The sequence below is a fragment of the Emydura macquarii genome, unplaced genomic scaffold, assembly GCF_026122565.2.
Source record: "Emydura macquarii macquarii isolate MOO-44397 ecotype Brisbane River unplaced genomic scaffold, CSIRO-AGI_Emac_v2 contig_2308, whole genome shotgun sequence".
NCBI lineage: Eukaryota > Metazoa > Chordata > Testudines > Chelidae > Emydura > Emydura macquarii.
The window spans coordinates 700,259-715,589 of NW_027132445.1; the positions used below are offsets into that span (position 1 = coordinate 700,259).

The 15,331-nt window shown below is 37.3% G+C and overlaps 1 protein-coding gene across 2 annotated transcripts in view; it reads left to right on the top strand.

The window, feature by feature from the left end:
• PDE10A (phosphodiesterase 10A) overlaps positions 1–15,331 on the top strand; it is a 279,406-nt gene that overhangs the window by 165,692 nt on the left and 98,383 nt on the right. For both annotated transcript variants that reach the window (XM_067560784.1, XM_067560785.1), the window contains one exon: positions 5,331–5,359. In XM_067560784.1, the coding sequence (XP_067416885.1) occupies positions 5,331–5,359 (29 nt within the window). The remainder of the gene's footprint in view (positions 1–5,330; positions 5,360–15,331) is intronic.

Genomic DNA, 15,331 nt, shown 5'->3' on the forward strand with positions numbered 1-15,331 from the left:
TTTCCCTTCATCCCTCTAATCTCTTTTTCTGCTTCCTCTCCTGTTTTGCCGTATTAGTTTAGGCTAGAAGCTCTTCTGGTCAGTCGTGTTTAATTACCATTTTAAGTGCTGTGTGGTGTGGTGCTGTGTGTAGATGTTAGTCATAATTATGCATGTTTGAGGGTAAGACATTCAAAGTTGACAAATTGTGAACCACTTAAAACTGAGATCCTCTTATGGCGCTCTTCCCCTCACCATCATTAATGCCTGGGTATGATGGTGTTGTGGCTTTTTTAAAGTAATATTTGCAAAGTATTAAGGAGAAATTAAAAAAAAAAAAAATTTGCTTTAATGGGCTGGATAGCTACTTGGTTATATTTCCCCCCTATTTTGTAGTTGGACTATTATTGTTCCCTCTCTGCAGCATGTTAACCTTAATTCCCTGCTTCACCACAGACTTCCTCTGTGATCTTGAGCAAGTCACTTACACTCTCTGTGCCCCAGTTCCCCTTCTGTAAAATGGGGATAATAGCACTTCCCTACCTCGCAGGGGTATTGTAAGGGGAAGCACATTAAAGATTGTGAGATCTACTGCTTCAAAGTGATATAGCAGAGTCTGGCTTTACTACTAATCATACATAGTAGTAGTTACGAGTCTTCTCATAGTGCCTGCCGCTCCCACAATCTCTCCAAGTCACTTGACAATTTGTTCTTGTCCTCCGGTTTGTTTCCTGCCCCTTCAAGTTTGGTGTTATCAAGAACTGACTGTGCTTGGATTAACAACAAAGAACCTTGATATCAGACTGCAGCTTCTAAGCACCAGCCTAAGTTGAAGATTGACACACATGGGCATTTGCAAGTTTTTAGAATGGGAAACTCATTTCTTGTTTCAGTTGCACATTCTTCAATGTTGTGATGGAAGCATCTCTTCTCACTAACTGAAGTTGCTTCATACACCACAGTTTAAGAGCCAGTGTATTAAAGTATACAACTGTGGGCAATGTGGCCTTGTCAATTATAAGAGTTCCCAGAAACATGGCGTATTTCGTCTTTTGAAATCCAGGTTGTTTTTTTTCCCCTAGGAATTACTGTCTATACACACATTGAACTGTACCAGGAATGGTTATCAGTTTGTTGCTCTCCATAGCCACCCAGATTGTAGTAACTTCCCAAGGGACTCTAATTTCTGAACAATGGAACACAAATATATTCCTTCTGCAACAGTTGGTGACAATGCTAACTCATAGAATGCCAGAACTGAATTCCTGAGATTCTTTACACAATGCTTAGTATTAATGATTCCAGAGACTATCACAGGACATTTTAAGTTATACCCTAATGGTAGAGACTAAGCTGGAAATAAAGTAGATGCACTCTCCTAAGCTCTGTTCACAAAGAAAGATCAATCTGCCTGATATGCCAAAATCAATCACTGTCGAATGTGCAGGTTTTCCTGCATGATTTAACAGTTAACAATGTCAATTAAATTATTGTCATTGTTATGCTTCAGAGTTAACAGCTACTGAAACAAATAGGAACAATTCATGCTTCTTTGAATCATTGTTTCAGGTTGTCCGTGGAATCAGGGAGACATCACTGCACTGTTAGACTATGTTCACATTCAAAAAATTTTCAACCATAAGAACTAGAGAATATTTATGTTAATTGAAAGTTTTGAGTCTGGAGCACAAGCCTCTTAAAAAGAAAAAAAATAAATAAATAAAAATAAAAGTACTCTCTTGCCAAGCCACTGGGAGAGTGCTATCCCAGCGTGACCCTTGCTTGAAACCCTGCATTCAGGTAAGTGAAAGGAGGACTGATATTATCGACCATTTTTTTTTTTTTTTTTAAATAGTGTCATGATAATGACAACATGCAGCAGTCATTACAGGGGGAAATATTTCATTCTAAACCCTGTTTTTTAAAATGTTTATAACTTTCTGGGAAAGCAGGCGCATGACTGATTTTTATTTTTATTTTTTCCCCCCATCAGCCCAAAGCTTAATTTTTTTGGAAATCTAACAACATTTTGTTCAGTCATTTTGCATTAACAGATCATGGTAATAGAAGACTTTCCCAGCACGCTCTTTTGCATTCTCATAACTGCAAAATTTAAACTTGCCATAGACTTAGTTGTCAATAAAGACCGACACCAGTCAAAACTTAATCCAAAAAATGTATTGAAAATTGTGTACTACATTTATTTGGTATTCCTCTTTTCACTAAGGTCCAAATTCTGTCAGTACTGCCTATCTCCATTGACTAAATGAGAACCATCTACGTGCAAGGACAGAATTTTGCCCTAGGCTTTTAACTCTACAACAAGGCAGAGTTCACATACTACATGTTAAGATAAATGCACCTTTGTGTACCTTTAATTACTAATCAATTTATTGGAATGTTTCATAACTCTTAAAGGAGCAGAGCTTGAATTACAAGCAAGGACTTGCTGTGTTTATGTGCTGCCTTTTAAATAAACAGGTGTATAGATTCAGGGCATTCTCTTTCATGCCCACATCCTACATTTTTTTGCTGTATTAACTGATTCTGTTAGCAGTCTGCCACTGGAAAAAAAAATCATTAATGAAAAGAGGCTATTCCACCAGTAATGTCTGTTGTATTGATTGCATGAAAATGATCCACAAAGGAGGACTGTTTCACGTTATGGTGTAGGCTTGAAGAATAGTGCAGGTACAAACACATCAAACTGAGATTGGCAAATATTCCACACGCTTCCTTCAACACTGAATGTCCCTGGCCATTACATTTTCTTATACTCCAAAAGAATAAAACATCAGGTCCTCCAGGTCACCTCTCTTCTTTTACTCCTGTAAAAAGATCCCTTGGGGCTTTTTCTTTTTTAAAGCTGCAAGGGTTTCATCAACTCATCCTATGGAAGTTGAACTTAGTTCTGAATGTGTTAACAAAGCATCCCTTCATATCTCTTTCTTCTATTTTACTATCATTTGTCCCCTTAAAATAGTCTTCCTGCTTCCAATCAATTCAATGCACAGAATCCTGAGCTGAAACTACATGAGAACTTTCCTTGCTGCTCAATACAAGCTGCTGCTGGGAAGAGTGTAGTAGAAAAATCTGCAACACCACTATATTGTCCTTGAAATTCCTCCTTAAAACTCACCATTGTGATGCAAAAAAAACCCCAAAAACAAAACAAACAAAAAAACCCCACTAGACTGTGGCTAGGAGGCTAGTGTGTTGTGACAGCTGCTTATTGCTTGAATCATAATTATCTCATTGATACCTTGTGTGTGTCATCCCCTCCTCCCCATCTGTTTGTTGTATCCACCTATTGAATCATGATATGCTTAGATTGTAAATTCTTTGGGACAGGGACCATCTTTTCATATGGTATGTACTGTGCCTAGCATAATGAGGTCCAAGGCTTGACTGGGGCCTCTAGGGGCTTCCTCATTACAAAATATAAATAATAATAAAGGAATTAACTATGAACTGCAAAACAAATAGTGACCTCAAAATGTCTGATAACATATATACAAAGCCTTGCACAAAATATTTACAGGAAGAATGAAATGCTGCTTCACATTATGCAGATTATACACCTAAAAATTATTTAGCTCCGGGAGGAGTCTGAAACCATAATGTCATTGTGAAGGCTCGCAACAATGTATCGCAGTGGATCCGTGTTTATCACGTTGGCAGTACCATTATCTTAAATAGAAGTCTAATCAGGATGCATATGGCATGGTAGACTCCTTGCTGTGCAATAGGTTTTAGGTTTGTGGCATTTGGATTATCCATGTTCCAACTATTCATTTGGAGTTGTAGTGAGAATTAGGTCTTGAAGTGCTATGAAAGCTATCTGATTGCAGGGACAACCATGTTAGACTGATTCAGCCAGGGAAGGTAATCTACTGTGTTTGACACATACTTCAGTGTACAATTGGTATGTCACATTGCAAAGTGCCTGGAGTACGCTGATAAGTATTTAACAGAACTAATTAAAATGGCTCAGCTGGGCATGTCTTGGTATTCTGTGTGAAGATTTATCACTGTAAGATTTATTTTTTTGGAATTAAAGTAAGGCATAATGCTGATTCATAAACATGAAATCTGTTATTTTATGTATCATCCTTCAAACAAATTTGGGGAGATGAACATGATTAGTGATATCAGACTTTCCTTGTAAGTTTTGTCCAGGACTGATTGTCACAGACTTTTTTTTTTTTTTTTTAAACTTCCTTTGATAGTGGCTGTGAGATGCAGTAAACCCTGTTCAGGGGAACAAAGTGTGTCCAAGTGAAGGCATCCATGGTTGTACTTGAATATTGCTATGACCACATTTGGCAGAGATGCAGTATTTGAAAATCCACATCTACGTAGATACACGCAAATATGTATAAATATGGGATGCAATAATAAGGATATGACCTCTTTTATATGATGAAATCCATTTGTGATTTGGAGTTAATTTCCAAAAAGTAGTAATTTAGCTTGTGGTATCAAAAAGAGAAAGATACAGATTGTTCTGTATTTCTTATAGAAATAATTATACAGCAGAAGACACATGAGGGTTGTAGGTTCATAATCACCTTCTTGTGGCAGATGTCTCTTATTGTATGACTGCTTTTCCTTTATTTACTTTCTGAAATGTTGCACAATGCCTTTAAAGATATACTGCATTACTATATCTATCTTTGTAACTTTAAATGTAAACTTAAAAAATGCACAGTACTGCCTGAATGTATTCTAAAAAGAGGAGACATAATGAAATATATTTCTATATTTTATGCTTTCTTTTTTTTTTTTTTTTTAAACGTTATGCCAGACTATATCAGCAATGTGCTCATGGTCACTAAAGCTTCCCCTGCATCCACAGATGTAAATGGCAGTATTGTCATTGTCGTCAAGTGGAACAGAATCAAGCCTTCAGTTTCTAGCATTTCACATGTGGGATCTGGTGGCAGAGTTTTGTTAGTAGACGGTCTTTGCTTCTGAAACTCACTTCCCCAACTTGCCTAATAGAGACCTAATATAAGTGAAAGGGCACATAGCAAAGTTCATCTGCTTAATCAGACTATTGCTGTGGTTCTAGGTGTGGAAATTTTATACTAATTGATTATGGGGCAAGCCAGTTGAATATTTTAATGCTCATTTTAATTGGTTTCCAAACACAGAAGTGAGGTTCCATTTTTAAAATTGCAATTTAAATAAATATATCTGTAGAAACAAATGTTTCAACCAAAATATTGAACTAAGTGAGAGAGAGTCTTAAACAGCAGTACAAAAGTTTCTTGAAGGATAATATCTTGTTCTACATTGATTCTAGAACCTTCCCAGAGTGCCTAATTATTTGCTTTGTTTCCTCACAGATGAATCGACTCCTAAGGAAGTCAGCAGGGTAAGTACTGCTTACAGATGTCTCTCCGTCCCACACTAGAAAAAAAGAGTGGTCTCTGTGGCCCACTGTTCACTTGAGATAACTTTCTTTCAGTCTCTGATCAAGGCTGCGCTCTATTCCCTGAACGATCCAGGTCTCCAGAGCACTGTATCTAACTGACAACTTGCAGAGCAATTAAAAAACAAAATCCTAGCATTCAAAACATTTGATTAGTTGTAAACAGGTAAAGCACACTTCTTTTCACTAGCAAAATAAGGGCGCTTATACAGGAGCTACTGCTATGATCCCATGTGAACAAGGCTGCTTCAATGAAAACAGGAAATTCATGACAACTTTGAACTTTCTGACTACTTAATAGTAAGACTACCCATTATTTAATCTCTATTACTACCATGAGAGATGGTGTGCATGATACCATTGAAGAGGAAATAAGGCAAGGATTGTGTCTTATCTAATTATGCCCCTTGAGAAGAACTAAATTCATTGACGTGAAATATTTTGCAATCTATTGAATTAAATCTAATCTGACATACAACTTCAGCGTTTGAGAATTATGTATTTCTTTCTGATTTAGTGCTCTATTTATTTGGGTAATATACAGTGAACAAATACTACATGTTGAATGAGTTACCATAAACTACCGTGCTGTATCTTTGATAATTAGGTGGTGATATCTTTCTGCTCCCATGTTATATCTTGATATTTTGGTCAATAATTCTGCTCTACTTTCTGTCAGCTTAACCTTCCATTTGCCACACAAACAAATGGTTGCCACCTTTTTTATTCCTTCTAAAAATAGTTCTCTGTTCTGCCCTTTGTCCCTGTTGACTCTCCTCCACCAGTGACATTATCATGTCTGTCTTGTGTCATCAGCCAATCCTAGATTTAATCAGGCCATCAAGGGACATCACCGGCCTTTTCTACACTTTGCTTATGAATGGTGGATTTGCTTGATGCATCAGCCCGAGCCAAAGGATGCTCTGTTTCAGTGCCCTCTTTCTCTCAGACCTATTAATGCTACTCTTGCAGAGGAATGAAAAGAAAAAAGGAACATCAGCACAATAACCATCAAGCTTATGATAACTTTGAATAAGCTAAAGATAGAAAGTTTTGTAAACAATCAAATTCAGTATCTCTTTCAGTAAAAATAAGTGTTTACAGTTTTTCTCAAGATTTACAAATGTTCTATTTTGTTGATTCGTTTTTCATGTAGCATCCTTAACTTTCAACATTATCAGAAGTCACCGCAGAAGACTACAACATAGAAAAACAAAATCTAGAGTAACAATTCTAGTACTCCAGAATATAGTTTGAGTATATATTGCACTTAGAGGTAAAACCAACAGTGATCAGTTTATTATTTAAGGATATTTTCAATACATTTGTCATCCAAACCTTTTAGTGTATCCTTCTATGAAGGAGAAGTGATGATAAAATAAACTTTAAGAAAACCTTCTGCACAAAAATAGGTTTGAATCTTTTAAATGGGAAGAAATTTAAAGAATAAGGACATGCTATAAAGCCCATCTTTCCAAATTTCTTAAACATTACTAGGATCACAATGTCTTTACATGATTATAATCCTTATTACAATCATACATCATAAAATAAAAGAGAAGAAAGAGGAAATAAAAAAGCATTGTGTAGTATTAGTTACTGTTATGACACTATCCTGATATTTAAGCTATTAATATAAATAATGATATATGTGTAAATTAATTACTCTCAAACCTATCCGGTAGCATCTGTGTCTGATTTAAAACTAGCCTTTCAGGTTTCAATTTCACACTCAGGATTGTATTGTATGTCTGCAGTTTTTTATCTTCACAGTGGTCTGAATCCTTGAGAGGATAAGTCTGGTAGAAACTATTTATCCAAGATATAATTGAAATCTGTTGAAGTCCTGGGGATTACGTGCACGGCAGTTAACTTCTTAAACCTAACTACTGAGTTCAAATTGTATATTGTAATCTTGAAACACCATATCTTGTCTTAAAAAGAAATAAGCATAGTACAATTCACCTTTTCCATGCAAGCACTTACAAAACTGTTTGTCACAGCAAATTGTCTTCCTGTATGTATATATTATATATATCTATGGCAAGAGTCCTAGACCATTGTGTTTTGAGAGGTAACTCAGTCAATCAACACTCTCACTCTACAGCTAATACGCATGCACCAGTTTCATTGGTTGAAATCAGTCAGTGATATGAAGAAGACTTAACAGATGGTGGATTGCTTGGTCCAACTGCCATAGTTCTTCGAGGGTTGATTTGCCACTCAAACAACTCTCAACACTAACTCTATAGCACAAGCCACACAAAGGAACACAAAATTCCTAAGCACAACCCACAAATCAACACAAAAGCAACAAAAATTTTCCAGCACAAACCAAATGCAAATCAACAGACAAACACCCAGCACAATCCCCAGACAACAATCAAACCACCTACACAGCAACACAGCCAGCACACACAGTAATCCCAGGCACACACAGCCCCTCACTCCAGCATACACCCCACATTCCCCACATGCACAAATCTCCCAGCACAACACACACATTTGCCCAAGTCATCAGTTTAAGGTTTGGTAAAGCCACCTGGGCGTGGAGTCTAGAACCTTCCACCCTACCACCTCCCTGACTAGCTGCCACCCAGGAGAGTTATGCCAACAGTCACTTTGTTGAGCTAAGCATGAATCAAACTTAGCTAGATTCATTACAATTCCCATGATGTGGGAGGGTGACTAGTGAGAGGAGTGTTGTTTTACCAAATCATAGAAGACAAGAAACACTACCCTCACGCATCTCACAGCAATCTGAACCTGACTGAAATTTGTCATACTTACCAAATAAAACCATAAACTTGAGTGGCGAAGCTAAAGGGTGTGTGTGTGTGTGTGTGTGTGTGTGTGTGTGTGTGTGTGTGTGTGTGTGTGTGTGTGTGTGTGTGTGTGTGTGTGTGTGTGTGTGTGTGTGTGTGTGTGTAAGTAATGCTTAGTATTGAATTTTCCCCTTAGTTTCCTCCAAAATGTCCGCTACAGTGGGAGAAGTTTGTGCCTTTTTAGTTGTCTTGTTTGTGGAAAATCAAAATCTATTTCTGAGGCCTGGTCTACACTTACCCAAGAATTCGGTGGTAGTCGACGGGAGATATGCAGGCTACATAGAGTAGCTTGCGTAACTCCCATCGACTTTGTAATTTCCATTTTGCGCGCCGTGTTCACTACGCTGCACCGACGGGAAAAGTGTACCCATCGACGTAGTGTTAGCTATGCTTTTTCTGGAGGTGGTTTTAATAGATTGACTTCCGGATCAATTGAGGAGGTCTTCACTTCCGCTCAATCAATCTGGGTAGGTCGATCTGACAGTGGCGAATTTGCTGCCATCAATGTAGACCTAGCCTGAATAAATAAAAGTTCCTGGGAATGGAGAAGTTTAACTTCCCTGCCTGTAGTTTTTATTTCTCATAATGGCGGGAATCAGCTGATCTGGACATTACTCATGTTAGCCTTACTCATTTCACAACAATAGAGGCCATCTTAAGCATTTTTTACTCCTCCTTTCCTTCCTTGTTTTGGATTCTGACTCCTTTTGTGGGACGGCTGCAGTACCACACTCTTCTCACAGGTGAAGTCTTCCAAAGCTGAAACTATGTAAACTAGTTAGAAGAGACAGGTACACTCCTGTAGATTGTAAATTTAATAGAATAAAGGATATAACATCTATGTCTGTTTTATCAAAAATATTTTGCTATATAGGAGTTGTTTATCCGGGCCAGATGCTTCCTGTTATGGAAAATAAAATTTACAAGTAAGGAAACTAATTTTCTTTTTCTCAGTCATGGATAGTCACATGTCTGGACATAGCTTACGGGAAATAACAAGCAATAGGCTGATTCCTAGAGTGACAGCTGGTACCCAAAGTAAGTGGTGGGGCTGCAAGTAGCAATCTGCAATCCCCTCTCCAATGCCTCCCCAAGTTGATTGTATTTTTTAAGTGAAAAACTGGGGCACTTTACAGAAAAGGAAAGTATGGGAGAAAATATTTTCACCGTTGCCCCTTACGTGTTCTCTTTCAAACCAATTTCTGTTCCTCCAATCTAGCTCTGATCCTACCATCTCCTGCCTAATTCACACATACTCTCATTCACCAATTGACTCCCCTGCCAACCTAACACATACTGTCCCAGCTCACAACCTCCCAAATCCTCACCAGCTCAGAAATGCCCCTCCACATACTCACTCCCCTCTTCCTAGTTAACATTTCCACAGCTTAGAATAGGTTTTCTGCATACACCCAATCCTGCTGGGAACGGAAACCCATCCTCAGTCACAGAATTCTTCTCCCTCGAACCTGACATTCTCCACCAGCACCAGGCTCAGAAGCTCCACTCCACCCAGCTCAGAAATTCCCTGTGACCTCTTGCTGAGTCTGGAAAAGCAGTAGCAGAAGCTGCAGAGAGCAAGTGATCTGAAATAACGATGTTCTGTGCTTTCCTCATTCTGCATGGACTTCAGTAGCTTGAGGGAGAAGTCCCCTGGTGGCAGCCACATATATTGCAGCCTCCAGAGGCTGGAACAACTTCTGCCCCACCCAGTCCTACCAGTAGCATCAGGTGCTACTGCATCCTGCCATACATCAGACACACTACACCACTGTGACATTACTGGTGGGAATTAGCCCCATTAACTACTAGTGGCTAACTGCTCCTTCCAGGGAAGGAAGGAACATCAGCACAAGGCAATATATTTCCCTTTAAGACAGTGGTGTCCAAACTTTTCAGCCTGAGATCCAAAAATATTTAGAAAAGTGGGGACTCACGATCTGCATTTGGGGCAGATTCATAGATCCAAGGCAAGATGGGACCACTGTGATCATCTAGTCTGACTTCCTGTATAACACAGACTATAGAACGTCCCCAAAATAATTTCTAGAGCTTGTCTTTTAGAAAAACAACCAGTCTTGATTTAAAAATTAGCAGTGAGGGAGAATCTACCATGACACTTGGCAAAGTATTCCAATAGTTAGTTACTCTCACTGTTAAAAATTTGTGCCTATTCCAGTGTTAATTTGTCTAACTTCAACTTCCAGCCAGTGGATCATGGTGGATTGAAGAGCCAATTATTAAATATTTGTGCCCCAGGTAGATACTTGTAGACTATAATCAAGTCACCTCTTAACTTTCTCTTTGATAAGCTAAATAAAATCAAGTTCTTTGAATCTATTGCTATAGAACATGTTTTCTAATCCTTTATACATTCTCATGGCATTTCTCTGAAGCCTCTTCAATGTATCAGCTTCCTTCTTGAATTGTCCATACCAGAACTGGACACAGTATTCCAGCAGCCATCACACCAGTGCCAAATATAGAGGGTAACCTCTCTACTCAAGAAACACATTTATATACATCCAAGGATCGCATTAGCCCTTTTGGCCATCGCATTGCATTGGGGCTCATGTTTAGGTGATTGTCCACCACAACCTCCAAATCTTTTTTAGAATCACTGCTTCCCAGGATAGAGTCCCCCATCCTATAACTATGGCCTACATTCTTTGTTCTTAGATGTATACATCTACATTTAGCTGTATTAAAATGCATATTGTTTGCTTGCAATCTGCAAACTTTATCAGTGATAAATTTGTGTTTTCTTCCAGGTCATTGAATAAAAATTTTAAATAGTGTAGGGCTAAGAACATATCCCTGCGGGACCCAACTAGAAATACTTCTGCTCGATGAGGATTCCTCTTTTACAGTCACATTTTGAGACCAATCAGTTATCCAGTTTTTAATTCATTTAATGTGTACAATGTTAATTTTGTATCATTCTAGTTTTTTATCAAAATGTCATGTGGTACCAAGTCAAACACTTTACAGAAATCTAAGAATATTACATCCGCACTATTATCTTTAGCAACCAAACTTGTAATCTCAACTAAAAAAGAGAGAAGTTAATTTGAAAGGATCTGTTTTTCATAAATCCATGTTGACAGGCATGGATTTACATTGCCCTTCTTTATTCCTTCACAATAGTTCTGTATCAGCTACTCCATTATTTTTCCTGAGATCAGTGTCAGACTGACAAGCCTGTAGTTACCCAGGTAATGCCATTTAAACTTTTAAATATTGGCACATTAGCTTTCTCCCCATCTTCTGGATCTTCCCCAGTGCTCCAAGACATCTTGAAAATCAATATTAATGGTCCAGCGAGCTCCTCAACCAGCTCGTTTAAAACTCTTCAATACAAGGTATATGGACCTGCTAATTTTAAAATGTCTAATTTTAGTAATTTCTGTTTAACATCCTCCTGATGTACTAATGGAATGGAAACAGCATTGTTATCCTCATATGATGAGACTATATAATCTGCTTTTTCCCCAAATACAGAACAGAAATATTCAGTGAACACGTCTGCCTTTTCTGCATTATTATTGAACTCTGAAGCAGAACTAAAACATTTCTTTATTCATTAACTTTTTTTAATTTTTAATTTTATTTGCTCACTTAGATTGGATCAAGGGAATCTGGAAGAATCATAGGTTGCATCAGCCAAGGATGAAATATCAGTCTTGTAGTGCTCAGTGAAAGAATTTCAAACATGAGAGAGTCATATTGCATATCAGGTCAAGGCTTTGGGGAAACAGCTTGTAAAATGTATTTTGCTACCCTTAGGAGGTCTCTTATGGAATGCTTTGCAAGTTTGATGTATGTTTTATATGATGCATCAAGTTACTGATTACTGGAGGCCTTCAAGCATTTTTGTTGTTGTTGTTTCTGCTTCCCATGAAGGAAGAATAAGGTCTTTGACTTTCTGTATGCTTTAATCCAATGTAGATGGACTTTTTAAAGCTGATTTCACATCCAGAGTATAAAAATTAAAGAGAGAAATAGATTGGTTAATTGTAATTCTGGTTTTTGTTTTGTGCAAAGTCAGAAGAAAACATTAAAGATGGGGTTCTTCAGCCTGGGTCTGGGGTTTCTTAGACAACCTTCTTGTTAATCTTCTAGTGGAGACCTGATTATACAGGTTTCTTTCTCTTTCCTTTAGCAATTACTTCAGTCAGAGTAACTAGAGGATTAAGAAGAAGGCTGTCTGAGACCCCAGACCCAGGCGGAAGTTTCATGGTTGCACTGTGAATCTTTTTTTGCATGATAGCTATGAAGAAAGGACTTGTGAAGGCACAGGAGAAGCCTGATACAAGGTAGCTTGGATTAGTAACTCTGAAGGCAGAAAACTGACACCTTAGGTAACTGAGGCTTAATCCCTAATGCAGGCCGCCTATGAGAAACTGAAGGATTTCTCAGTGGATGAGGGTAGGGCAATTAACTATAAAAACTAACTTATCTGTATATTCATGTTACTGTTATGTATAATTCAGGGGATATTTAAAAACTTAATTTATTTTGTTGAGATTTAAAATAATTAAAAAGATGCCTATCCAGAGCTCTAGATGCCCTAGCACATCATTAACAATACACTAAAACCCCAGCAGCATTAATAATTTCAACAGGAATTCAGCCAGCCGGCTGGACACCTGCAGAAACTTCTTTCCAGCCCTTAATTGTTCTGGGAAGCATTTCCTCACTCCTCTCTAAAAACCCGATCAAACAAATTTATTTTGCAGCATGTTGAGAAGGCCTCCAGATTCAGGTTATTTACGACCAACCAGGGAAACAGTTTCCAGAGTCCTGAAGCCCTCATAGAGATTGCCCTGCTAGCCATCCCCTCTCTTGTATTATGAGGGGGATCCAGCTTGGGCACTTCCCATTAACTGCAGCTGTGGCACGGGGAGAGAGACAATTCCTCAAAGTCCAAGACCTTTTAGGAGTGTATGGATCATAACCAACACTTTTAAACTCCAGCCAGAGATCAATGGGGCCTCAGTACTGATCTTGGAGCCAACTGAATACAAAGCTAACTTATCTGTATACAAATGTGCAGTGCAGAATTTTGGGGTGTAAATGTGGGTGTTCCTATATCTCAGATGTTTAATATCAATCACTGTGTATGTAATATGTCATATAATGTGTAAGTATAATTCACTTTTCATGTGCGTAATTTTCATGGCCTCTGTCCGGCATGCAAAGATTAATACACAGTACTACAAATGGACACGTGTATTTAAAGTTGTAGAAATCTTTGTTAGCGTATATTGCATTATCTGAGAAATAATATATAATGTAGACTATGGTAGTGCACTGCTTACTTTGAGTAACAAACCAAAACAGGTTCAAATTTAATTGGATTTTAAATATATCTCTGATCAAGATTTGAATTCTGAAAATAATAAACTTGAATAATTTTAGAGTTCTCTGTACCTAGCAAAAGTACAGTTTCTAAAGTAGTATTTAAGTCAGTGTGGGAGTTTTAAAAGCAATAAATGGTACATTTTAATTTCTGGAAATGTTGCAAAAAAAAGCTTTTGTCTATATCACAAGCAATTTTACATTATAAACATAGAGCTCAATGAAAGCTATTTTATTGCAGAATAAAAATGAGCACGTAGATGGAAAAATCTTAAATTATTCCAAGTTCTAAAATGGAAATTTACTTTTTTTCCTCTAGCTAAATCATTTTTCTTTACACCATGTGTCATGAAAAAATTAACTTTAAAATGAAATCTCAGACTCATCTGTTCTGCCATCAGCTTGCTTCAGTACTCTTTTGCTCAATTAATAATGGTCTTTGCAAAGCAAAAAATTGTTGTGAAAAACTTTGATTTAAGCATAGTTTTGTAATGAGGGGGAGTTGTTGCAACTGAAAATTTTGAATTGTTTTGTTTTGTTCTCCCCTCCCACGTTTTTTCCTTTCTGTCACTACATTCAATAGATATGTAGCGTTTTTTCCATTTTTTTTTTTCATTTTTCCACTCTAACTTTTCAGAATTTGTTCAACTTTTGAAAAAGTGCAGAATGGAAAATGGAAAAATGAAGCTGTGTAACTCTAACTTTTGAAAAGTTGGAGAAGTGTTGAAAAACTAGACACTCTCGGAGTTAGTTTCATTTTTCTTTTCTGCAACTTTTCAAAGGGTGGAGAAGTTTTGAAAAGTCACAGAATAGCAAAAGAAAAAATGAAACATGAATGAAAACTCCTAGACATCACCACTTTATATTGCATTCTTTGACAAAAAGCTTTAAAAAAGGGTGAGAGTGAGCAGAACAGGATCTAAAAACTTGAAATTAAAAAAAGAAAAAACCCAAAGATTTGTTTCACTTTGAATCTGGCAAAATAGAAACTCCTAAGTAAAATTCTTTTCATTTTTCAACCAACTTGGATTGAAAAATCTCAAGTAAAGATGTGATAGATTGCCTTGGTTTAAATATTGGCCCACACAAAAATGGAAGTAATTTTACCAAGGATTTCCTGATCACAGAGAGCTGCTACCACCACCAAAAATGCAAGAACCGTGGTCACAGAATGTTTAATAAATATCCGTGACCAAACTTTTAACTTAAGACCTTTTTTTCTGCATGTTATCACTCGAACTTTATAACATTTGTGAAATATCTTTCAATATTTGTGATGGGTGGCAAGAGCCTGCTTTTGACCCATCCTGTGAATAAATGTTGGGAACCAATATGGAAATACTGATTGATCCCTGCTCACTTACTGTGCAGATTTGGTCTTGGTAATTGTACCCTGGATACATATTGAGATGGTTGAAAAACGGAAAGATAGTTTTGCTTTGTTTCTGTTTTGCAGGGTTCAAAGCGAAACAATTTTTTGTTTTGTTTTGAAAATTTCAAGTTTTTGAGATTGTTACCCTTTTAAAAACCTTTTTGTCATTGAATGCAATATAAAATGATGATGTACAGTAGTTTTGGTTCATGTTTCATTTTTTCTTTTATTCTCATTTTTCCTTTTCCTGCGTACGGTGATGGTGGGTGTGGCTATCTCGGCAGAGGGTTTTGGGACAGAGGTTCTGGATGGAAAACCTAGTTTAGTGGAGAAATCTTAGGTTGAGCTTCATATTGT